This window comes from Cibotium barometz, chromosome 53 (genome assembly GCF_041138505.1).
Source record: "Cibotium barometz isolate CiBa-2024 chromosome 53, ASM4113850v1, whole genome shotgun sequence".
NCBI lineage: Eukaryota > Viridiplantae > Streptophyta > Polypodiopsida > Cyatheales > Cibotiaceae > Cibotium > Cibotium barometz.
Window position 1 is genome coordinate 23,385,356 of NC_141098.1, and position 24,541 is coordinate 23,409,896.

General features: G+C 45.3%; 1 protein-coding gene across 2 annotated transcripts in view; it reads right to left on the reverse strand.

The window, feature by feature from the left end:
• LOC147608424 (uncharacterized) overlaps positions 1 to 23,823 on the reverse strand; it is a 40,698-nt gene extending 16,875 nt beyond the window's left edge. Inside the window, exon 1 of one of the 2 annotated variants that reach the window (XM_086789021.1) lies at positions 21,806 to 23,823. In XM_086789021.1, the coding sequence (XP_086645147.1) occupies positions 21,806 to 23,200 (1,395 nt within the window). In that variant the 5' untranslated portion in view covers positions 23,201 to 23,823. The remainder of the gene's footprint in view (positions 1 to 21,805) is intronic. The other variant, XM_086789022.1, reaches the window with a different exon arrangement.
• Between the last annotated feature and the right edge of the window lie 718 nt (positions 23,824 to 24,541).

Genomic DNA, 24,541 nt, shown 5'->3' on the forward strand with positions numbered 1-24,541 from the left:
GGCGAGCCTGATGCCTGGCAATGATGCTCTGAATCCTCCGGTGTAGGTACCGTCTCCGATGTGAGGATCCGCGAACCCTCGAGCATCTAGATCTGCCCAACTGGATAGCTCTCTCAACTAGAGTCCCACGGGGTGCTCGCTGCTGGGCTGTCGGCTGTGTGTCCTCCCGGGTAGTCCCTCTAAAGAAGTCAGTAATCTGTCTCTGTGTGGACTCCCGTCTGCTCTTGATGATGGACTCTCTGAGCCTGCGGATCTCCAGGAGATAAAAACCCAAGCATCGCTGATCACAATAGTCCATGACTCTAGCCAGTGGTCCAAATCCCTCTCTGAAAAGGCAATGGTAGCGTCCTCGAATCTCATAATATGCTGTGCAGCGACAGATGTAGTGCTCCTATATAAATCTTTGGCTTCCTCCTCTACATTGTCACTGTCAAGCCCCGTGATCCGCACATGAAGTTCCCTTGTCTTTTTTCTTTGTTCCTCCTCAATGGTTAGGTTGATAATCTTCGAGGTAGATGTGCTTTCGGCCTCCTTGTTCTTACCTTTCTTGACCACTTCTATCCATTTCTCCGCTTTATCTACTTGCTTCTGCGTCTTCGTGAGCACCTCCACCCACGAGGAGGTCTCCCGAGCTTTCTTTTCTTCTCCCTCTTGAAGTGTTCTCACTTGGGCCTTGATGGTGTTCAGCTCCTCCATCATGACGGGCTGAATTTCACCTTCCTCGAGCTTATGTTGAGCACATGCTTCTTCTATCTCTATCTTGAGATTTGCAATCTCTGCATCTTGGGCTGCTATCCGCGCTTCAAGCTTCTTGACTTTGTCAAGAAGGCTCCGGTTGACCATATTAATTGCACTGTCCGTCTCTTTCTTGTGTTATTGGATGGCTGCCTTGATCAGGTCTTCAATGTCGATCCTCTCCATCTTGTCTTGGGCTGAAAAAGGCTGGTTTCGGGTTAAAAACTAATTAACCCTTGGCCATAGGAAGAGAGAGAGAGCCAAAAGTGTGGTAGCCACAAAATGCAAGTCAACCCTTGCATGTGTGCCACATCCATATAATATAGAAGAACAAAATATTATATGTAGAGTGTCCTTTCACACTTGATATCCAAGGGGAAAAACCACATGTGAAAAAGTGCCCTTGGTTAAGCCCTGTTCACACATAGCACTACCATAAGTGAGCATATGCCTACAAATCCCCCCTATAGTGGAAGTGTGAACCTGTACAAGATAGCAAATCACTATCTGTATGAGAGTAAGCCCAAAGCTTTGTGGAAAGCTTCAAACTTTTCTCGAGGCCTTTGTGAATAGATCTGCAACATTATCCTGTGTAGGGCAGTAAGATAAACTAATCTCCCCTGCATGAAACCTCTCTCTGACATAGCGATAATGAATCTCAATGTGCTTGGTACGTGCATAAAATACTGGATTTCATGCCACGGCCATAGCACTCTGGCTATCAGTGAGAATGGTGGTGGGTGTCTGCTGACACTCACGAAGATCAGCCAATAATCTCCTCAACCATACACAATCTACTATAGCTGTGAAGACTGCCCTGTACTCAGCCTCACAAGTAGATGTGGCAACGTGGGTTGCTTTTTACTCAACCAAGATATGCATGAATTGCCAAGAAAAAAACAATTCCCACTGGTGGATTGCCTGGTATCATAATCACCAGCCCAATCTGAATCACTGTATGCATAAAGCTGCAAGTTGCCCCCCCTGGGATAGAACAAACCAAGATCCAGGGTACCCTGAAGATAACAAAATATGCGTTTGACTGCTTGCCAATGCTTTGTGCCTGGGCTGTGCATGAATTTGCTCAACAAAGACACCCCAAAAGATATGTCTAGCCTCGTGTTACACAAGCAAATGAGACATCCCACTGCCTGGCTGTAAATGCCGGCCTCAAAAGGCTCTCCAATATAATGCATAGTCAGCCGTACACCTCTTTCTACCGGAGTAGAAATGGGCTTACATTCATCCATGTGAAACCTTTTTAGCAAACTATTTATGTACTTAGTTTGCTGCATAACAATGCTATCATCTGTATGCATAAACTGTATGCCGAGATAGTAGTGTAAAGGCCCCAAATCTGACATATCAAATTCAGCTTTCAAATCTGAAATTTGTGCTTTGCTAGTACCTGTAATGAGCATGTCATCTACATACAAGATGACTGTGAGAATATCGGCATCGGTTTTCTTCACATACAATGTGCTTTCAGCTAGACTATTCACATAACCTTGGCTGGTTAGATGAGCATGTATTTTATCAAACCAAGCTCTTGGAGCTTCCTTTAACCCATACAATGCTTTGTGTAACCTGCATACTTTATGTTCCTCACCAAGAACTACAAAACCAATGGGCTGATTTACATATACTTCTTCCTGTAAATCCCCATTTAACAATGCAGTTTTGATGTCCAATTGATGCACTTTCCATCCTTTATGAGTAGCCAATGCAATCACTGACCTTATTGTGGTCATTCTCGAAGTAGGAGCAAAAGTCTCTTCAAAATCTATTCCCTTTTTTTGGGAGTAGCCTTCAGCCACAAGTCTTGCTTTGTACCTGTCAATAGTACCAACAGACTTTCTTTTGACTTTGTACACCCACTTTGTTCCAATGACATGCTTGCCTTTAGGCAATTCCACAAGATCCCAAGTATTGTTCTTCATGATAGAAGAGATTTTAGCTTGCATAGCTTGCAACCAATGCTCATTCTCATGTGCTTCTAAGAAGAAGGCTCTTCTGAATCAAAGAGACCACCCATGGCTAATGCAGACTCCCCACAATGTATATTCAATGCATGGCTGGGACTAGCCCTTGTTCTACCTGGGAGTGGAGCTGCAAGTTTGCTTTCTTGCAAAGTTTTCAACAACCATCTTGGCACTGACTTGGCTGTGTCTAGGGCTGTTTGCTCTTCCCTGACAAGATCTTCCACTTCTTCCATAGAAGGGGGCTGAATGGCTGGCTGTTCCACATGTTCTACATGAGGATTTTCTTGTGTAGGGGTTGGCTGATCTGAATCCCCCCTAATTGCAATGGGGTTTTGGTGAGTCATGGGGTGTGGGAACAGGGAGATTGCCGGTGATGAGGATGGGGAGGGATGAGTAAGGGCAGTCGTGGGTGAGGGTGTGTGTATGATTTCCTCTTGGGGACACAAGTGGACTGTGGCCTTTTGGCCATTGATTGCCATGGTGGTCGTCTTTTCGCGCCAATTGATTTGGCAGTGAGTGGCATCAATCCACTCTTTTCCAATAATAATCCGGCCTTGGAGTGCTCTTGCATCAATAACATGAAATCTGCACTTCAACTGGTTATTTCCAATAGAAATTTTTGGAATGAAAGGCCCAACACTCATTAAACGCATTTCGTGTGATATTTGAATGTAAGTGTCTTCTTTTGTTAGTGTGAGTTTTCCAAGAGCTTTCCACGCCTCCAAGAATATGAGATTGGTGCAAACCATAGAATATATGTGGGCTTGCCACCGTTGTAGACCATTCGCGGTCGGGAGTCCAATCCATATGCTTGGTGGGTTGAGGTCTGGTGGTAGTTCAGGGACAGTGGAAGGCTTACTAGTTATTGTGGGGGGTGTGAGAATACCCTTTGTGGAAGCGCTATGCCTAAGGTAGAGAGGCCGGCCAGGTCGCTTTGATGAGTAGGAGCTTCTTGAGGGGCGGGGCCTTGATCATAGGGTGGACCAGCAAAAGTATGTGGAAGTTCAATTCGGTCCTTATTTAACAGGGATGGAGGTCGAGATTTGGTGTCCGTAGGAGGATAAAATACCTCAGCAAATTTGGTGTGCAAACCTCATGAGTCGCTGTCGCACTCTATGTCACTATTCGCATCGAGTTGTTCGATGTGAACGTGGGATTTGGGTTGGGCAGTTTGTGGAATAGGCATTGGGCATTGGGGGATTTGGGGACACATGTGGGGCAAAATCTTCTTTTGTCAACATCATGCTGGCGAACGGATCTTCCGCGGCCTTGAGCGTTTGCGAGGGCTCCTGCCTTACCTGGTGCGGAAGTTCGGATTCAATGGGGGACGGCGCGCACTCAAGTATGGGGTTAAATGTTACAAAAACGGGTGGCGGTTCAAGTTGAGCCTGGTATTGCTCTACCAGTGCTTGGGCCTCCTAAAGATGTTGCTTCTCAAGGATGGCATTGGGATAAGTGGCCAGCCGTTTTTCCCGTTGGGTAAGTTTTTGCTGGACTGCATGGGGGAGTGGCAGTTCAGCATGATCATCGCTCCCGAAGGAGGAGGATGTGGTCTTTGTTGAGCCAGTGCAGATGCTAACCCGATCTTCTCCGTGCTTAGAGCGTTGTTTCTTTTGGGATCACGGTTGTTTCTTGTACTGGTACGAATCTATTCATACAGTACGAGCCCCCCCCTTCCCCTACCTTGAGAAAAAAATTCCAAATGCTCAAAAAAATAGAAATCCTGTATAGCATATTTATGCTTCACGACTGTTGTCGGGCTGCTACAGCTGGCCAACTTGCTCATATGAGGGATATATAAGGGTGCACACCCTTCTCCTCATATCTCATCTCATTCTTGCATATTTGTTGGAGGTCATTGGCTGTTGCAATAGTCTCTTATGCTTGTAAGCACCTTCCGGCTTCCCTTGTGCTCATTTTCAACAATAATCAACTGTCTACGGCCTTCTACAGTTTGTGCTTTTACCTGCAAGCTGTGTTTTCTCTTTCTTTCATGGTATCAGAGCCAAATGCTCACCTACAGGTAGGAAAGTGCTGCGTTTTTCTGATTGGAGCAGAGGCTTCCTCAACTTTGCTGCGTTTTCTGCATCTGTACCCTAGGACTGCTGCGTTTTTACTGTTGGAACTGGGGCTCTCTTCCAAGCGCTGAGGGCAAGTTCTTGAGAGAATTGTTTTCTCTATTTCTCTTTTCCTAGCCTCCCTCCCTTTCTTCTTTCTCTCCTCTTGCTGTGCACACATTGAGAGGAGGCTATTTGCTGTTTTTTTATAGCCCTCTTGATTCGAGAAGGTTTCTTGTCAAAGGACATGGCTTCAAGAGATTTCTCTAATGCTGCTCCTTCTCCAGTTGATACTCCAACACCTTCGCTGCCTGGATCCCTTGCTCCTGCTCCCCAGGTGGTTCCTCTTCCCAATATTTCTTCTCTGAGTTTCTCTCATCCAGTTCATGCTCCCACCCCTACCCATATACCATCCTACAATCCTCCCCAAGTGACTCCATGAAGCTTACAGCCACCAACTATCATACTTGGTCTTTCTACACTCAGTTATTGCTAGAAGGAGCCGATGTGTGCATGTCCATCTCCACACCTTTTCCAAAAATCCGTTTTCAATATACAAAGCTTCTCAGAAGGGACTTGGTGTGTACTTTGATGATGAGGTCATTGAAGTGATCGATTGGAAGACTCTCTCGGTTGTTGCCAATGGAGTCCATGATGGGGGTCTCTACAAGATCACCAACTTCACTTCCCAGCTCACTCGCACTGACTCACATATTCATCACCTTTTCTCCCCCTTGATGGCTTTGGTTTCTGAGGAAGATACTTCTCTGTGGCATTCTCGCTTCGGTCATGTACCCATTGCTCCCTTAAAGAAGTTCCATTCTCGGCAAGTTGTTAGCGGACTCCCTCAGCTCAGGTCTCTTTCACACATTTGCTCATCCTGCATGATGGGCAAGCATCATCGAGATTCGAGATGCATTTCTAGAGGAGGCTGCTCATCGAACAACCCGAAGACTAGAGCTTATACATGCAGATCTTGTTGGACCTATGGAGGTTGAGTCTCTTGGAGGGGCTTGATATTTTCTTCTTCTTGTGCATGATTTCACTGGCAAAGTCTAGGTATGTTTTCTGGCTTGCAAGTCAGATGCTTTTGCTAGTTTCACGACTTGGATCGCGACGGTGGAAAATCAGTCTAGGGTATAGTTTCTTTTCTCCGGAATGATAATAGTGGCGAGTTTGTACCATTTGATCACTTGCTTGTGTCGAAGGGCATTCATCAACAGACCACAGTTCCTTACACTCCTGAGCAGAATGGAGTTGTGGAATGGAAGAACCAGACCGTAAAAAAGATGGCTCGTGCTTTGTTGCATCATGCAGGTCTCCCTCCTGCTTTCTAGGGTAAAGCTGTGGCTACCTTAGTTTATCTCATTAACCGCTCTCTCACAAAAGCGGTTGAGGGGATGACACCGGAGAAGGCTTTTACAGGACACAAGTCTTCTGTATCTAACCTGTGTTTTCGGTTGTGTTGCTTAGGTGCATGTCCTAGACTAGAAGAGGACCACTCTCGCACCGAAGTCAAAGAGGATGATCTTCACGGGCTAGATCCAAAGGGTACCGCTTTGGGGATCCAGAGGTTGATGACATCATCATTTCTCGTGATGCTCGGTTTGATGAGAGCTTGTTTGGCATCAACTCCTCTCCACCTGATGCATCTCCGGATTTTCTGGATGATCCATTCCCGGGGCAGATGTAAGTGATCTTATACCTCTTCCACGTCTAGCTCCTCCTCCTCTTGCTAACACCCCAGTGCCAACTGCTACTTTACAGCCACCAGTTCTTGTTGGACCAGCTTTTGCAGCTCCTAGTCCCTCTACAAGTCCTGCTATGACTACGGGATTACCCCCACAAGTGCTTACTTCATCACCAATCCCAACAACATTGGATGAGTCCTCTACTGCAGCTAGATCTTCTTCTTCACGCTTTGAGAGGAAGGCTGGCCTACCTCAGTGGGTTCAGCAACTCTTTAGAGATTCTGGTCTCATAGATGCACAGCTCCATAACTAGATCTCTACCACCATCCCTGGACCTCACCGTTCATCTCGGGCTTCCACATCTCATCACACAGTGAATTATGCTCTCATGAGCTCTCTCCACGAGATCAATGAGCCTGAGAGTCCAGAGGAGGCTCTTTCACAGCCACAGTGGCGGCAAGCCATGGAAGCAGAGATGTCCTCTATTGAGAGGAATCACACTTGGTCTTTGGTGCCATGGCCTTTACATTATCGTGTAATTGGTGTGAAATGGATTTTCAAAGTCAAGTTTCATGCAGATGGTATGTTGCATGCGGAAGCTCTAAGAGTCTTCTTTCAGCCCTAAAAACCATCTAGAACGTGCTGATGCAAAAACGCAAACAGAATAGAGAGAGAGAGAGAGAGAGAGAGAGAGAAAGAGAGAGAGAGAGAGAGAGAGAGAGAGAGAGAGAGAGAGAGCTGGAAATTCAGTATATCATATGGTACAAAAAGGTACATAAATCCTTGCAGCCATGGGCTGCCTTGAAAAGGTAGTAAAATACCTAAACAAACTCCTAGTTCTATGACCCAGCCAACAAGGGGTTGAATGATCAAAAACGATGAGCAAAAGAGCCTTTTATAGGCCTTGGACCAACTAAAGTAACTAGCCGACTGATGGTCGCCTGGACATCTTTTTTCATCATGGAAGTACCCAACCTGTTTTACTGCAGCAGACAGCCTCTTCATGTTTTCTACTCAGCCGATAGGTCTGCTTGTCCACTCCAATCCATCCCTTGCCATATCTTGCACATCAATGCTCCAAAATTCTGGTTCTTAATCCTTCTTTATCTCGCTGCACTCTAGGATTAGTCCTAAGATTGGCATGTACATGTGTGCACATGATATGGTACTTTGGACAAGTACAAAGCCCGCCTTGTTGCTCGAGGATATGCTCAGAAGCCAAGTGAAGACTTTGATGAGACATTTGCTCCTACAACTAGGTATACCACCATCAGGATTGGTTTGGCTCTGGTTGCACACTTCAGATGGCTCGTGTTCCGGATGGATGTCAAATCCGCTTTTCTGAATGGAGATTTAGAGGAGGAAGTTTATGTTGAGCACAACCTCCTAGTTTTGTGATTCAAGGACAGGACACCCATGTGTATCTTCTAGAGAAAGCTCCTTATGGTCTCAAACATGCACCCCATGCCTGGTATCAGAAGATTGATGCCTTCTTGTTATCTCTTGGCTTTGAGAGGGCATATGCAGATAGCAATCTCTATGTGCTTCTTTCTGATAGGGATATTTGTGTCATTGTTTTGTATGTTGATGACCTCATCCTTTCTAGCTCAGATACTGAGTTGGTCACATAGGTTCAGTCCAAGCTTTCAGAGACATTTGAGATGACTAATGGAGGTTTGGCAAAGAGATGATTGTATCTTCATTTCTCAGAAGAAGTATGTGCAGAAGAAGCTGCTCTCACTTTATGGGTTGTCAGACTGTATACCTCTCTCTTGTCCCATGGATCCCAATGCCAAGTTATCCAAGGAGGATGATAAACCCTTGATGGATTCCACATAGTACTGGCAGATTGTTGACTCATTGCTTTACCTTGCCGACAACCGTCCAGATATCTCCTATGCTATGAGTGTTCTCAGCCAGTTCTCATCAGCCGCTCAAAGGTCTCATTGGCAAAAGCAGCTTTGAGAGTTCTTTGTTATCTTCGAGGTACTTCAGATTATGGCATCACCTATTCCAGTGGTGCTGATTTGGTTGGTTTCACAAATTCTGATTGGACAGGCTGTATTGATACTAGGAGGTCTACATCTAGATTTTATTTTATTTTTTCAAGAAAGAGACTTCTATTAAGTATGAAAAGGCATACAACAACACGGCTATATAAGCCGGAAAAGAATAGAATCACCCCAATATGTAAGGTGATTTCAACCACTGAGGAGCATCATGATGCCATGAGAGACCTGTGAGACTAGAGGAAAAGAAAATGTCATGGTCCCACTCCCTCATAAATATAACGCACTTTGCCTATGCAGAACGAGAGGACCCCTGAATACGAGCCCAAGTAGCCATGAGAGTATGGATGATGTCACCCCATATAGTACTAATGCACTGAGACCCAAAAATCTAAACACCCTCAATAGCCTCCATGCATCTCTCTCTCCAGACCTGCCATGCTCTTGAAAGAGTGCACAAAGTGGAAGCAAATAAGCACTAGAGTGTGCTGAGTAGAGAGTGCAAGACAGAGAGAGATATGGAGCAACTATGCTGAATATACTGAAGCAATATAGTCCCAAGCAAGAGACAGAAGTAGTCTCATAAGTGAGGGAGCAAAAGATAGACTAGGCAAGATACAAAAGTGAGAGGCCAGCCCACCTATTTATAGGTAGGGAGAGCTAGCCAACTGGAACTGCAGAAGCTGGCCGACTGGACAACAGAAGCTGGCCGACTGGAAAAAAAGGCATCCAAGCTGGGAAAAATCCCAGAAAAATATATAAAATAAGGGTGGCCAGCCCACAATCAAGGGCCATGCAAAAGGGACCAAAAGGACACCAAACATGGGTAGAAACTGGGGATGAATGTGCTAACACCCCCTCTCAGCACCAGATGCTAAACAAACTCTGAGAAGCCGAAGAAGTCGTCCTCTGTCAAAGACAAAAGAATGAAGCAACAACAGGTACCAGGAAAGCTCCACAAGCAACTGAGCTACAAAAGCAACAAAACAAGCTGCCAGGTACACTGCTCTTCTAGAAGAAAACAACCATGTAGGCTGCGTCGTGCTGCTCCAAATATCGGTGCCAAACCCAAATGTAAACACAGTGCCACAGAAATCCCTAGAAGCCTGTAGCTCCAAGAAGATAATACCCTCAAAAGAAATAAGAGTCCATCTACTCCAACTTTGTACCAAGAGTAGCCAAATGTTGTACAATAGCATCCTCCTCGAAGGTCGGCATCGCCAGATGTAAGAACTCAACTGCCCCCTCTGAAAACTGATGTCGAGACTCCACAAGCCCAACCAAATCCAAATCCCAATCCTTCAAGCCCTGGAAGTACCACTGTGCCCCAGGCACGATTATGGACACACCTGACCACAATCCAGAATCCTCACACAGAGTAAGGGAAATAGCAACATTCACAGTAGTGGTAACTGAAGTAGTAGTAGCCTCCTCAATAGCATCACACAGCGTAGAACCAGGCTCCTCCATAGAAGGCAAAGGGACCAGCAACACATCCTGGTCACTGGTTGACGAAGAAAGAGTTGGAGGCGAAGCAATAGGAGACAAATCCCCCTCAGAAGCTGTGAGCAAAGATAGCCCACTATCTTCCTCAAAAACATTACCAGATATATCATCCTGGCAAGGAGAAGTATGCACAGAAACTAAAGGCAAGGCAACAGGAGAAACAAACTCCTCAAATGCAGTGAGCAAAACTAGCCCACTATCCTTCACTGCAAGAACATCTCCAAAAGAAGTATCCACAAGATCACTGGCTGCATAGCACCCAGAAGTAGAAACCATCTGCCGATCATTGGCATCACCATACAGGTCACAAAGCAACCACCACACATAGAAAGTAGAAGCATCATCAGGAGCATAGATGAAGTGTCAAAGAACCGAATCCTTACAATTCAAGAGGAGAAAGCCATAGATCTGACCGTCAGTCTTCCTCCATCGACACACATCCTCCGCAAAGGCAAGGTCCGGCAAGCACCGATTCTTGTACGAGAGAAACTCCATCAAACCATACTCCCTGAGAATAGAAGTAACCTGCAACTTCCATGACTAAAAGTTACCACCATCCAACTTGTCGGCCTCATCTAGAAAATAACAAGAAAGTGGTACGGGACTGAAGCTGTCATCATTGATCCAACCAATAGGACCAAACCTCATAAGATAAAAAACTGTCCAAATTAGAAGACGCTGATGTAGGTCCCTTCCTCCCACCAAAACGCAGCCCTAAGAGGCTGGACAACACCCGAAAATCCTCCTGTAGCAAAAAACGCAGAAGCTTCTGTCAACTGTACCTCCAACCTTGAGGCCACCAGAAGAGGGAAGCAAAAAATGCAGATTGGATATAGAGAGGAAAGGCAGCCACACATGGCCTGGGAATATGCTGTAAGAAGGTTCAAGAGGGAAAGGCATCAACTAGGTCTGTAGCTTGGGCTCTCCTCAAGAAAAAAACCGCACAATCTCAGAAGTAGTGTCAACTGAAGGCAATGAAGGCAACAGAAGTGTTAGGGTTAGGGTTTAGAGAAGCTTCAAGCAGGCGTGGAAACCAAGAGAGAGAGAGAACACGATTTCAGTATTATGCCTGATGGAAAAGTGAAGTACAATAGCCACATAATAGTGACCTAAAGAGATGTGTTCACATGTCCGGCCATAAAATGTGCCGGGTGGACCAAAACACCTATAAACTGCATATAAGTGAAACTGAGCTAAACTGGGGGAAAAAACCTCCACTAACTGAAGTAAAAAGTGCCCCAGTAATCTACTGATGATCACTAGCACTCCTCTGGGTGCATACACAGCATAAAACCCAACAAACCCCCCTGGAGTGATATGTGATCACTGTACATCATCCACCAAAAGGAAACAAATTCAAAGCACTGCGGAATGCTTCAAATTTCGGACGTGGTAATGCCTTGGTGAAGATGTCTGCCACATTCTGATCTGTAGGACAGTAGATCAGACTGATATCTCCTGCCTGGAGTCTCTCCCGAACAAAATGATAGTGAATCTCAATGTGTTTCGTGCGAGCATGAAACACAGGATTCTTGGCCATAGCAATGGCACTCTGACTATCAGTATAGATAGGTGTAGGCTCCTCCACTGAAATATCCATATCAGTCATAAGACGACGCAGCCAAACACACTCAACAGTAGTAGTGTAGGCTGCTCTGTACTCTGCCTCACAAGACGAAGTGGCCACTGTGGTCTGTTTCTTCCTTAGCCAAGAAATGCATGAAGAGCCAAGAAAGAAACAATTTCCACTAGTGGAATGTCTGGTATCAAAATCACCAGCCCAATCTGAATCACTGTAAGCGTATAACTGCATGTCACCCCCCTCAGGATAAAGCAATTAGAGACAAGGTACCCTACAAATAACGGAATACACGCTTCACAGCTTGCCAATGTGACAACCGCGGGCTGTGCATAAATCTGCTCAACTGAGAGACTGCATACTGAATATCTGGCCTTGTATTACACAAGTAAATGAGGCACCCAACAACAGCCTGAGCATATGTAGTGGCATCAAAGGAAATACTGTCATCTTGTAGTGACAGTTTCATCCCAGGCTCCATAGGAGTACTAATAGGTTTGCAATCCTGAAATTTAAACTTCTCCAGAAGTTTAGCAACATACCGTGATTGCAACAACCCAATGCCTCTGTTATCCTGCACAAACTGTATGCCCAAATAGTAATGTACAAGCCCCAAGTCAGACATGTCAAATGTCTGTTGCAGTATCTCTTTAAAGGCTGCAATTTTGTCATCATTTGATCCCATGAGCAAGAGATCATCCACATAAAGACTAGACGGGCTTTGTACCTGTCAATGGATCCATCTGCATGTCTTTTCAACTTATAGACCCATTTAGTACCAATTGCTTTCTTGCCTTTGGGCAGATCAACCAAATCCCATGTTTGATTCCTTTTAATAGAATCAAGCTCATCCTGCATGGCTTTGTTCCAATGCACATTATCTCGTGCATCCACAAATGAATCAGGCTCATCATCATCCTGTAAACTGGCTGCCATAACCAGATTCAAATCCATGATGTGTGCATGCTCATTGGTCCTTGTCTCCCTACGAGTACGACCAGCAAGAGGACCCTCTAAATGGCTGTCCTGTAATGTCCTCAAATACCATCTAGGTATGTGTCTGACCTGTGGTGCCTGCTGCCCCATATTTGGTTCAGCTTCTGGCTCATTTTGCTGCTGAATTTCTGCACCACCTACATCATTTGTTGGCTGTCCTGTACCCTCATTAGTTGGATCACCAACTGTGGAATGAAATTCCATAGGTAGTAGACCTTCAAACACATCATTTTCAGCCTGATCTGCCTCATAACCAGCCGTGGATATTTCTGATTTTTCATCAAAAATCACATCCCGACTAGTGAATATCTTCCTGGATAGTGGGTCATATAACCGGTAGCCCTTGCTCTCACGGCTATACCCAACAAAAATGCATCTTGTGGCTTTATCATCCAGCTTCCTCCTCAACTCTTTGGGTATGTGTGCATATGCAAGACACCCAAAGATACGAAAATGCGATACAGAAGGCTTGCGGCCATGCCAAGCCTCAAAAGGAGTAATAGAAACCAATGCCTTTGTGGGACATCGATTCAAAATATGACAAGCACACATGACAGCTTCCACCCAAAAGATATGTGGTAGCCTTTTTGCCTTTAGCATACATCTGGCCATCTCCATGAGTGACCGATTCTTCCTTTCTGCAACCCCATTCTGCTGTGGAGTGTAAGGAGTAGTATACTGATGTTTTATACCTCTACTCCCAAGAAAGGAATTCAGCATATGTGACATATATTCCCCCCCTCGGTCAGAACGGAGAGTCTTGACCTTGCATCCTGACTCTGTCTCAGCGAGTGCTACAAAGGCCAAAAATGCATCATATACCTATGATTTCTGTGTCAAAGGATAGACCCAGCATATACGAGAGAAGTCATCAATAAATGTTGCAAAATAGAAGCAACCACCTAATGACTTCGTCTGCATGGGACCACAAAGATCACTGTGTATAAGCTGCAACTTTGCAGTTGCTCTTAGAGCCTGATCACGTGGGAAGGAAAACCTATGCATTTTTCCCAAAATACATCCTTCACAAATGTGATCTGGAGGCTTCTCCACGAGAGGTAGATCTGTAAACATGTTATGTCGCTGCATAAGCATAAGACTACCAAAATTTACATGCCCCATGCGAGCATGCCATAACTCCGCATCAACCATAGCTGGAGTAAGAGTGAATGCATTATAAGCAGACTGATCCACTGGCTGAAATGCATCCAACTGATAAAGTCCATGACATAATGTACCAGTAAGCATCAAGGTCAAGGCATTAGCTTTGTCTCTGACCATGCATTTATCATCATCAAAGTGGACTTGCATACCACAATGTGCTAAAGAAGAAATGGACAACAAATTCTTCTTTATCCCTGGTACATATAAGGCATCTGTAAGGCGGAGAATGGAGCCATCAATGGCTGTGAGCTGAATCTCCCCAATGCCACGAACTGGATATGAAGCATTGTTGGCACACTGAACAGTTTTGCCAACAGGGGCAGGGCCAACATGACTAAACAAATCCCTGCGAGATGTAATATGCTTTGAGGCACCACTATCAAAATACCAAGTACATGCATGCTCTGTCATACTGAGTGCCTGTGAAGACCAAGAGGCATCATAGCTGCATGTATAAAAACAGTAATCCCTGTCCTCAACAAAAGAAGCAGTCTCTGGAGGAGCTTTAGAAGCATCATTAACAGACATCCCAGCTTCCTTTGCCTTCTCTTTGGCAATCCTCTTCCTACATTCAGTGATGTAGTGACCTGGCTTCTTACAGTAATGACATTTGCCCTTCTTCTTGGGCTGTCCATCACCTTTCTTGGTATCCTGTGAAGAACCACCATCACCAGAATTTTGATTTGAACTCTTTGGCTGAGTTTTTCCTTTCCCTTTTTGACCTGTAGTAAATGCTTGTTCAGCATTTGTGTTCATATTCATATTCTTCCTCATTTGCTCCTCTTGTAGTAAGAGAGCAACAAGTTCCTGATACTTGAGGGGTTCAACAGCATTCCTCATGCTGAGGTTCAAAGAGGTATGAAAAGCCAAGTAAGATCTTGGCAAAGAGTGCAAGATGGTGGACACAAGCTGTGTCTCAGGAATAATTTCATCCACATTGATGAGTTGCTCTCTCAAATCCTGCAGCTTGTTTAAGTGGCTAGACATATCATCTCCTTCATTCATTTTCTGATTTTCCAGCTCTCTTTTCAAAAATGAGATCCTAGCCTCATTACGAGCAGCATACATCTGCTCCAAAGTCACCCATGCATTCTGTGAAGAGCCAGCTGAACGAATATGAGGTATAATGGACCTCTGTACTGACAATGCAATGAGTGACAAAGCTTGTGCATCCCTGGCATCCCATGTCTTTTGAGCATTTGTTCTTTGAACAGGCAATGGCTGCCCTGGAGCCTGTACCTGTTGTCCTCGTCCACGAGCACCCCCTTGGGGAGGAGGGCCTGGACGTGGTTCATCACCACTAACAAAATCCCAAAGACCTTTTGCCACAAGCACATTTTTCAGCATAAAACTCCACAAGGAGTAGTTCGTGCCATCCAATTTGTCTTCCTCATACACAGGTACAACATTGTGCGTAGGCATAATGGCAAATCAACAGCAAAGTGATGTATTCACGTATTTAGTTCTTTGCTAGAAAGTCTGCCGGTATTTGCCTATAGATTTTCACAGAGAAAATAAAAATGCCCAATATTCAAAACTTGTAATGCTTACCACAGTGTGATGTTAGCAGGTACAAGTTGACTGCAATGCGAATGACTTGACTGTTGTACTGTGCAGGTACAGTTTACTGTACGGAGCAGACTGCAGGTACAGGTGAAGTACAGTGGATGTACTCTGACGGAGCACTGTACTGAACAGTGCGAACAGGTACTCTGCAGGTTTGGAAGTTGCAGTCGTATGCACAGCAGGTACAGTCGAAGCAGTACAGTATTGAAGCTTCAGTCGAATGTACAGAAGGTACAATCGACTGGTACAGAAGCAGGTACGCAGCACTGAATGCTGCACGACTTTCTGCGCAGGTTTGTACGGAGGACTGTACAGAGCAAGGCGACCAGATGCTGAAGGCAGCGCTGACAGTTGTACGGGGCAGGTACAGTACCTGAAGGCGGCGCAGTCTAGGCAGGTACAGTACCTGAAGGCGGCGCGGTCTGTGTACGGGCACGTACAGTACCTGAAGGCGGCGCTGACTGTACGGAAGCACCTGTCTTGCTGCGCAGAGCTGGAACAGTACGGGCAGGCAGAGTTGTACGGCGAATGACAGTAGCTGTCACTGAATTCGTACGGACAGCTGACAGCGTGGGTGTTTGGTGGCTATGGCCTGTATAGATGGCTCTGATACCAAATGAAGGCAATGAAGGCAACAGAAGTGTTAGGGTTAGGGTTTAGAGAAGCTTCAAGCAGGCGTGGAAACCAACAGAGAGAGAGAACACGACTTCAGTATTATGCTTGATGGAAAAGTGAAGTACAATAGCCACATAATAGTGACCTAAAGAGATGTGTTCACATGTCCGGCCATAAAATGTGCCGGGTGGACCAAAACACCTATAAACTGCATATAAGTGAAACTGAGCTAAACTGGGGGGAAAAAACCTCCACTAACTGAAGTAAAAAGTGCCCCAGTAATCTACTGATGATCACTAGCACTCCTCTGGGTGCATACACAGCATAAAACCCAACATCAACCACAGGTACCAAGGTTGCCACCAAAGCCCGAACCACAATAATCCCCCTCTGCAAAAGGGAATGTCCACCGGAGAGGAAAACGCAGCCAAAGAGGGGCTGCTGTCCTGAAAAAACAGGCCGCCTAGATCCAAACTCCAAGTAGAAGTAAAACACTGATGAGGAAATTACCTTTTGGCTGCAAGCGATGAAGCCAAACTGAAGGGAAAACAACCAGCAGAAGCTGTCCAGAAAACCCGGCAACCAGAGGGCTGCAAATCTGAGAAAAACGCAGAGGTGAAGGGGCTGTAAATAGGCCTGAATATGGGGTAGCAAAGGAAATCGTTGAGCCGGGAGCGAGGATACCATGAAAGAGTGCACAGTGCGGAAGCAAATAAGCACCAGAGTGTGCTGAGTAGAGAGTGCAAGAGAGAGAGAGAGAGAGAGAGATGGAGCAACTATGCTGAATATACTGAAGCACTACAGTCCCAAGCAAGAGACAGAAGTAGTCTCATAAGTGAGGGAGAAAAAGATAGACTAAACAAGATACAAAAGTGAGAGGCCAGCCCACCTATTTATAGGTGGGGAGAGTTGGCCAACTGGAACTGCAGAAGCTGGCCGACTAGACAACAGAAGCTAGCCGACTGGGAAAAAGGCATCCAGGCTGGGAAAAATCCCAAAAAAATATATAAAATAAGGGTGGCCAGCCCACAATCAAGGGCCATGCAAAAGGGACCAAAAGGACACCAAACATGGGCAGAAACTGGGGATGAATGTGCTAACAGCTATAATACTGGCAAGAATCTCCCAACTGGTGTCAATCCTCTGTCTGGGGGGTGTATAATTAGAGTGAGGGACATCCTGCAATAAACCATGCTGGGCAATACCTCTACGAATGAAAATAGCAAAGTATGTACCACTACCCTCGTAAAAAAGCTGCGAACCGGACTGGGAGAGCCAAGCAACTAACCCCCAAGTCACGTGCATGGCACGGCCACTCAATTTGCCCATAAGTTGGGCTATAGAAACCCAAATTTGTTGTGCAATGTTGCATCCCCATAAACAATGCTGTACAGTCTCAGAATCTGTCGCGCACATCTAGGGCAAGTAGGTGCTATACCAAAAACCAATCTCCACTGATTGATAGGGAGACCACCATGTACAAATAACCAAAACAAATGAGAGATATGGCTCCTTCTATATGAATGCCAAAGCCTATGCCAATATCTAAGATGTATCACTGGAGAGATATCATAACTCTCCCAATGAGGCCTAAGAGTAGGGATCCTATGCATCTATCGAGTGAGGAGAAGCCTGGCATTCCAGACCGTGAAACTGAAAAAGAGGAGGCTTTTCAATGGATCGAAAGCATCAACCCACTCCCACTCTCCTGGATCCCAATGAAGATATTTGATAGGACTACCACCATATAGTCACAAACACCAAGAGCCATATGTCACTATCTGAGGAGAAGGGTCAATGAACCAATGCTTCCCCAAACGACTAACAATCCTCACTGGACTAAGCCTAGTATATGGGATGATCCCCTCCATGCTACATCTCCTCAATCTCCCTCCAGGCATGATAGAGTAGATGATGCAATATGTAGCCTCCTAGCTTGGGAGAGCAATGACTTGCAAAGGTATGCCTATCCTCGAAAAGACTCCCAACCAACTCAGATGATAGTCTCCCTGAAAGGTCCCAGAGAGCCACTCATGCGGAATAGTTGCATCAATTTGATCAATACGTATGCGAGAGCCCCTAAGATGCTGAATGGATGCAGCTCTCCGATCCTCCGGAAGACTCTTAAAGGTCTTCCAAGCAAGAACTATGTATGCACATCTCTCCCATCCTAACCACTGCATGTAACGAGATCATAGTCACATGGGACATGAAATGGGGACAGGGAACGGGGACGGAAAAGATTGAGAATGGCCATTCCCTATGACTATAGTGTGACATGGGACGGGAATGGGAACGGGAAGATGCTGGCATCCCCAACATTCCTGAGTCTAAAAATGCCCATTCCGTGTGACTATGAACGAGATGCACCAAGTGGTTGACCGGCCTCATCCCCGATGAACTCGTTCCACATAATAGGTTGTCGGTCAGCCTCATCCAAAGACCTAGGAAGCCTTTGTCACAAAAATGGTCTCATGCTTCTCCACGCTCTGACAATGGCTGCAATAAGAGGGGAAGATGGTGCCCTAATATTAGCCTCTGTGAACAAAAACCGTGTGCTGGGCAGCCAATCTCTCTCCTTTGTTTAGTGCAGGGCGTTGCTGTGCAAACTTGTGGTCAGAGGTTTCCAACCAAGCACTGAGTCTACATCTGGATATTGCTTCATGCTTGGTACAGGATTGGGTTCTTGGAAGTCTCAGAAGTAGAGGACTGTTGCTGCTTCTTCCACCGAGGATGAGTACAAATCCTACCTTCTCTCCTCCATTGAGGCACTTTGGATTCATCAGATTCTGGAGCATTTGTGCTGTGTAGGCCAAATACTCTGTCCATTGAGGCCAGATTCTGGGGGCTGGATGTCCCCACCGAGTGAGCAGCCCACGCAGGGGGGGGGGGGGGTCTATGAGAGAGAATATGCCCTTCAGAGCCCCCCCCCCCCCCCCTCCCCCCGACAGTTCCAGATTCGGGACTTCCTTTAGTGACACAAAGAAGCAATCCCACAGTAGTGGACATCAAGGCCAGATACTCAGTCCATGAGGAGGTGGACACATGAGGCTCTTCTATTGCCTACTATATTGTACACACATGGTCAACATAGTACGTTGGTCCTGTATTTTTCATTCAGCAGCTAGTTTTTCATTTTTCATGTTGTCTTGACATCCAGTTTATTCATGGATCACATGAAGCATCTTTTTGGTCTCATAGGGGTCTTTCGTCGACGTTAATAACATTTCTCTCTCTTCCCTCTCTCTCTCTCTCACAAAGGACGGTATCACTGTATGACTACACACAGTCGCATCACATAGATACTTTAGCTTAGCCTTGTACATGTTTTTTTCCGTTCCATGATTGAGTATTCATCATGGATACATTGGATACATTGTACTAACATTTAGGTCTCATAGACCCTCTAGGTCTTTTGAAGAAGTTAATATCACTCTCTCTAAGAGATCACAAGAGGAAGCTCTCCCTCACTTGGATCAACGCTCACAGTCTTGGGTTGCTCCTCAACCCTAGGCGACTCCACTTTGATTCTTACCCATGCGTGTACTTCCTTCATCACGCTTTCTACCACCATCTTGATGATCTAGACTCTCCTTTCCTCTTCCCAAAGCCTTGCTTCATGTTCTTCTTGTTGTCACACTTCTTCAGCTCTTGCCAAATTTGCTTTCCGCGTTTCAAACTATTTCTCCATTAGCTACAATCGGCTCTCCCAATACTCTAAAGTGTCAAAATGCTCCCTATTCTCCATCAGCAGCATCGCCTCGATATGTTGCCATAGGTACTCAATGTGTGAAGCTAATTTCTTGGAATGCAATTGTTGCCTACCTAGACAACCTAGTCATGCATGAGAACTAACACTACATGCAAGACCTATGCATAGAACCCTAACACACATGCACAAAATTTGAGTTTGCTCGCTATAACTGGGACCAATTCATCACCGACCTCAAGAGGTGGTTCTTACTTCGCTCACTATCTTGGGCAGCTTTGCAGTTCAGCAGATTGTGCTAGAACACACATTCAGTTCTTCGATTTGCCACTTGGCTTTGCAGTTGTGCAAATCTGAGGAGGGCAAGAAAGGGTAGTTCCTATTTGTCTTGGATACGCAAATCCAATGGGATGTGCGTATGTTTGAGCCCACGACCTTTGAATGGGCATTAGCGCTTGCACAAATTTCCGAAATGAAGCACAACATTGAAAAGCCCAAGACTACACAGTCCCAATAGCCCAAGGCATCTAATGCAAACGGCAAGGGCCAAAACCAATCGGGGTCATCCCTAGGACACAGCACGCGAGCCTCTAGCTTCAAGAACTCTGACAATGCACAAAAACTCGTTGTAGACCAAAAAGCCAAGGCAGGCAAGACCGGTGGTAAGCTCCACCACGCTGAGGCTCAAAACAAAAAAGAGGGGCAATGCTTTTCTTGTCACACAATAGGGCATATTTCAAAGGCTTGTTCTAATAAGCCCCTTGCCTAGACCATAGCCCCAATCTCTACGGCTTCCGTGGTGAACCCAACTCCCACACAGGACCCATAGGATGCCCCTAGTTCTTCAACTCCTAGTTCCATCGTTGGTGCCATTGTTAGCCAGGAGCTCGAGGATAAGCAGAAGGGTGCTCATGACCAGGAGTACGAGCACAACTAGTCGCTCGAGTTTCAGCAACGTAAGTGGCCAACAGGTTGTTGTCTTGTTTGACAGCAGCACTGTTGGGATTCAAAGTCTCATGTGTGTGAACACTCAGTTATGAGTGCAGGTGAGTAAGTGTGTGTGAACCCACTCTTAGAGTGGTTCCGAGACCATCACTTAAATCTTCCATGTGTAACCACATCGTCGCCTGGACCTGGCTCGTCGTTGTCCCCGACGGAGCTTTCCATGAAGCTTCAATTCTACAGAGACTACTTTTTGAGAATCACACAGGATAGTTCCATGGAAAAACCTTGCTATCTATACAGACACACATCTCATGCCATGAGGATTGCCCTTGGTCATTTGAGGTATCTTCCCACCACCTTTGGATAAAGACTGGGAGAGCATAGAGCACACCATGGGAGGCATAGCTTTGCAGAGTATGCATGACAGGGAGGTAGAGACTGATGAAAAAGGTTGGAACTCGAAAAGAGAATTTTATCTAGAACTGACTAGGCTTCTCTAACTCTGCATGTTGACCCCTAATCAAGCAACCAACATAAACCAATGAAACCTGTAGATACAATGCACAGCTTGTGGCCTTCTCCACAGAGATATCTACCTCATTTCAGCTGATTACTCAAATACAAAGGAGGGTACACAAGTTTGAAAACATGACACAAGGTAGACAACTCCTCCAATGCCTTGCTTTCTCCTCACCCATGCATCTTGTATCACAAGGGCTTGGCAATAGTTGGTATGCTAAAGCAATAAGTTGGACCACATCACATGGTCTCTCTATGGATTTTTCAGTGCCTTTGGGTGGCCCTGTGCATTATAGAGACAGGAACTGACTGGAGTCATCAGAGAAGGCATTTAGCAGACCAATATCCATAAGACATGGATACAGCCAGGGACACTCCCATCAAGGATGTGCCAGCACATCCTGAAATCAGTTTCTAACAATGACAACAAATGGGTTTATCTAAATGCCAAGTTACCTAAAGATTCAGACGTCATATGCAATAAGGATCTCCATGGGCCCACACTGGGTGATCTGTATTGAGGCATGGAGAGGAGTTCCATCCACACATGAAACTGTGTCACCTGTTGTCATAGAGCTTCAGAGTCTTTCATGGAGTTTGATAAACCTTTCTTTTGACTTTCTTCCTACAGCTAATAAGCTATTCGAACATTCAACTTTCTTTCTTTCAATCACCGAAATGCACACATGTTCTTCTGCAAATGCACAAAAGGAAAGCATACCCGTTGAATACCTGAGGAGATATAGTGAGTACTTTTCCGAGCATGTCATCCTTCACGCCAAGACTTTTCAGGTAACCAATAGTCCTTTCCAGCCTTTGGATAGTGAATGACATAAGCTGTGGACGCCGAAGAATGACCTTTCCAACATCCTTCTCGGTTACCCCAAGCTGCAAAAAAAAGTTGATCAAAGGCTCCAATTTTGTTTGAGGGTCATAGGCCAACAGCTCTGCAAACCTTGAGACCAGCTTGGCTAGATCGCTTGGTTCCATCCACCATTGCAAGTATTTATATGTGCTTAGCATACTTTCAGTATTATAGCTCAAAAGGTTTGGTCGCCGTAAAAGTGCTCTACACAAATACTTACCCTCCACCCCTACACTGGACCAAAATTTCAAGCTGTTTTGGATATCTTCTTGCACAGATGTGAACACTGCAGGTGCTCTTTTGAATAATCTAGTAATATCAGTTTGGCTGATCCTGGCTTTCATGAGAGCAGATACTGTACTCTTTAGTATGCCCACATCATGCTCAAGTATATGAGGCCGCCTTGAAAGGATGGCACCAAGGTCCTCTTTCTGCATACCCATAGAGACAAGAAACTCAATCACCTGGCTTGCCCTCTCTAAATCACAGGCAAGCAAAGCTGGCCTTTTCACAAAGAGGGATATCACAACACTGCTGGTGAATCCAAGGCTAGAGTAATATCTGAGACATTGTTCCACTTGAGGACCTTTCACCTTTACAAGAGGGGGGTACTTGGAAAGCATGGTCTTGAGCTCGCGACGCTTGAATCCACATGAGCTCAGAGTAGTCAATAAGCTCAACAAGTCGTCTTCTATCAAACCAGAGGCATGCTTTAAACATTTGAGCAAAGGCATGCCTGTGAGATCCAAGAGCTTGAAGTAAACCATTACTCTTTCAGACGGATTGCTGGCAAACCGAGGGGCTTCCTGGCCATTAACTGAAGCTGATGATGATTTCACTTGGAAGGAAGTATGGCTAAAACCATTAGAGATTGTAGTTCCATTAGCTGGAAAATGCCTTCTTTTCAATGGATGTGATTTTAGTGATATGGGTTCTGTAGAAGATGCTGTGGGGGGCTCAATTGAAGGCAAATTACATGCATTTTCAACAGCCCAATTGAAGGAGGGCTCTTCCTGGCTGGTTTGCAATGTGACCAAGGCTTCTTGTCTCACAGGAAAGGCCAATATGACCAGTCTGAACCCGTTTTTCTGTCTTTGTGAGTCATTATTAATGAGTGCGAATTGACCCTCACCTGCAACCTTATGAGAAAACCAGTGCTTCTGAGTCTGCATTAAGACACTCATATGCTGACTATACAACAGATGCTCTGATCCATGCCCAAACGGAGAAATCTGTTTCAAGCCCAAGGTGGTTTCCATCATCCCATGATACTGGTAAAGCAGAGAATCTGTTTTTCAAGGTACCCAAAAGCAGAAAAGCTGTTTCTAGTGTTCAGCCTCGATATCCAAGATCAGAGAAGCTGTTTCCAGTGTTCCACCTCAATACCCAAAAGCAGAAAAGCTGTATTTAGTGTTCTGCCTCAATGCCCAAAAGAAGAAAAACCTGTTTCAGTATTTTCCCTCAAAACCCAAATGCAGAAAAGCGGTTTTCAGGAGGTCTGACCCAATGCTTGAAAGAAAGCTGTCTCGGGCCTATATTTCTTCCACGCAATCACCCAGGTAGGTTCCACTATGCAGAAGCTTTTTCTCTGCATTGCATGCCCAAAAGAGAACATGTTGGCCGTGCTTTGAAACTGGCTTAAACCATTCAAATTTTGAAGAGAAATGTTTTTTTTCTGTTGAGCAGAGTAATGCACTTGGCGCCTTCTTCTTTGCTGTTGCAGTGAGAGAGAGCCACAGAGAGGTGAGGGACAGCAACAAACAAAGGAACATAGCCAGGAATTTAAGCTCATATGATGACGTGGCCAAAAGCACAGCACCCACGGTTCATTCATTCAATCTAGTAGGCTAAAAGTTGGAGCAGAATTGGAGTTTGTGGTCATCCCAACACTCAATTGGGGGAGGAAATCCATAGAAACTTGTTAGTGGTTTTAGGACCTTTAAATGGTTACTCTCCAAGACACTAAAAATGGAGGTGTTGAAAGAGGAATGAATCACCCTAGGCAAGCATACAAGGGCACAATGCCACTAACAATTTGTAGGTGTGATTATTTGCTTGATGCAAGAAGTTGAAACCTAGAATCTCGCTAGCGACTAAGGGTCAAGTCGTGTGGATGCACAACTAGATGGGCCCCGCACAAGACATTACATAACGTCAAGCAGCCGACTGTCCATTCCTAAGACCCCAAAAGGTGGAGAGGAACATAAAACCTATGATATGTCTTCTTCAACATGTAAGCCAAATCGGTTCTAGTGTGAGTTGTGTAATGTTTTCTTCACCTCTCCCAAGCAAGCATTTGTGTGCTTTGATAGAGCAAACTTGTATAAAAGCCATAGCTAATGGCACTTGCCACACTCATGGATGCAAAAACTTTTCTCTAAATTATTTTTCTTAGAGACAGATTATGGATATGCAACATCCCCAACCTAGGATGGTTGATATTTGTGCATCCCCAATGCCCATATTATTAAGAGAGCTAAAAAGGTTCTTAGGAAAAATATATTTATTCCACAATACTATCATAAAAGCAAGAATAACCCCTTTGAGATTATTCACGAAAGAGAATTTAGATGGACAAAAAAGTGTCAAGATGGCTTTTAAGC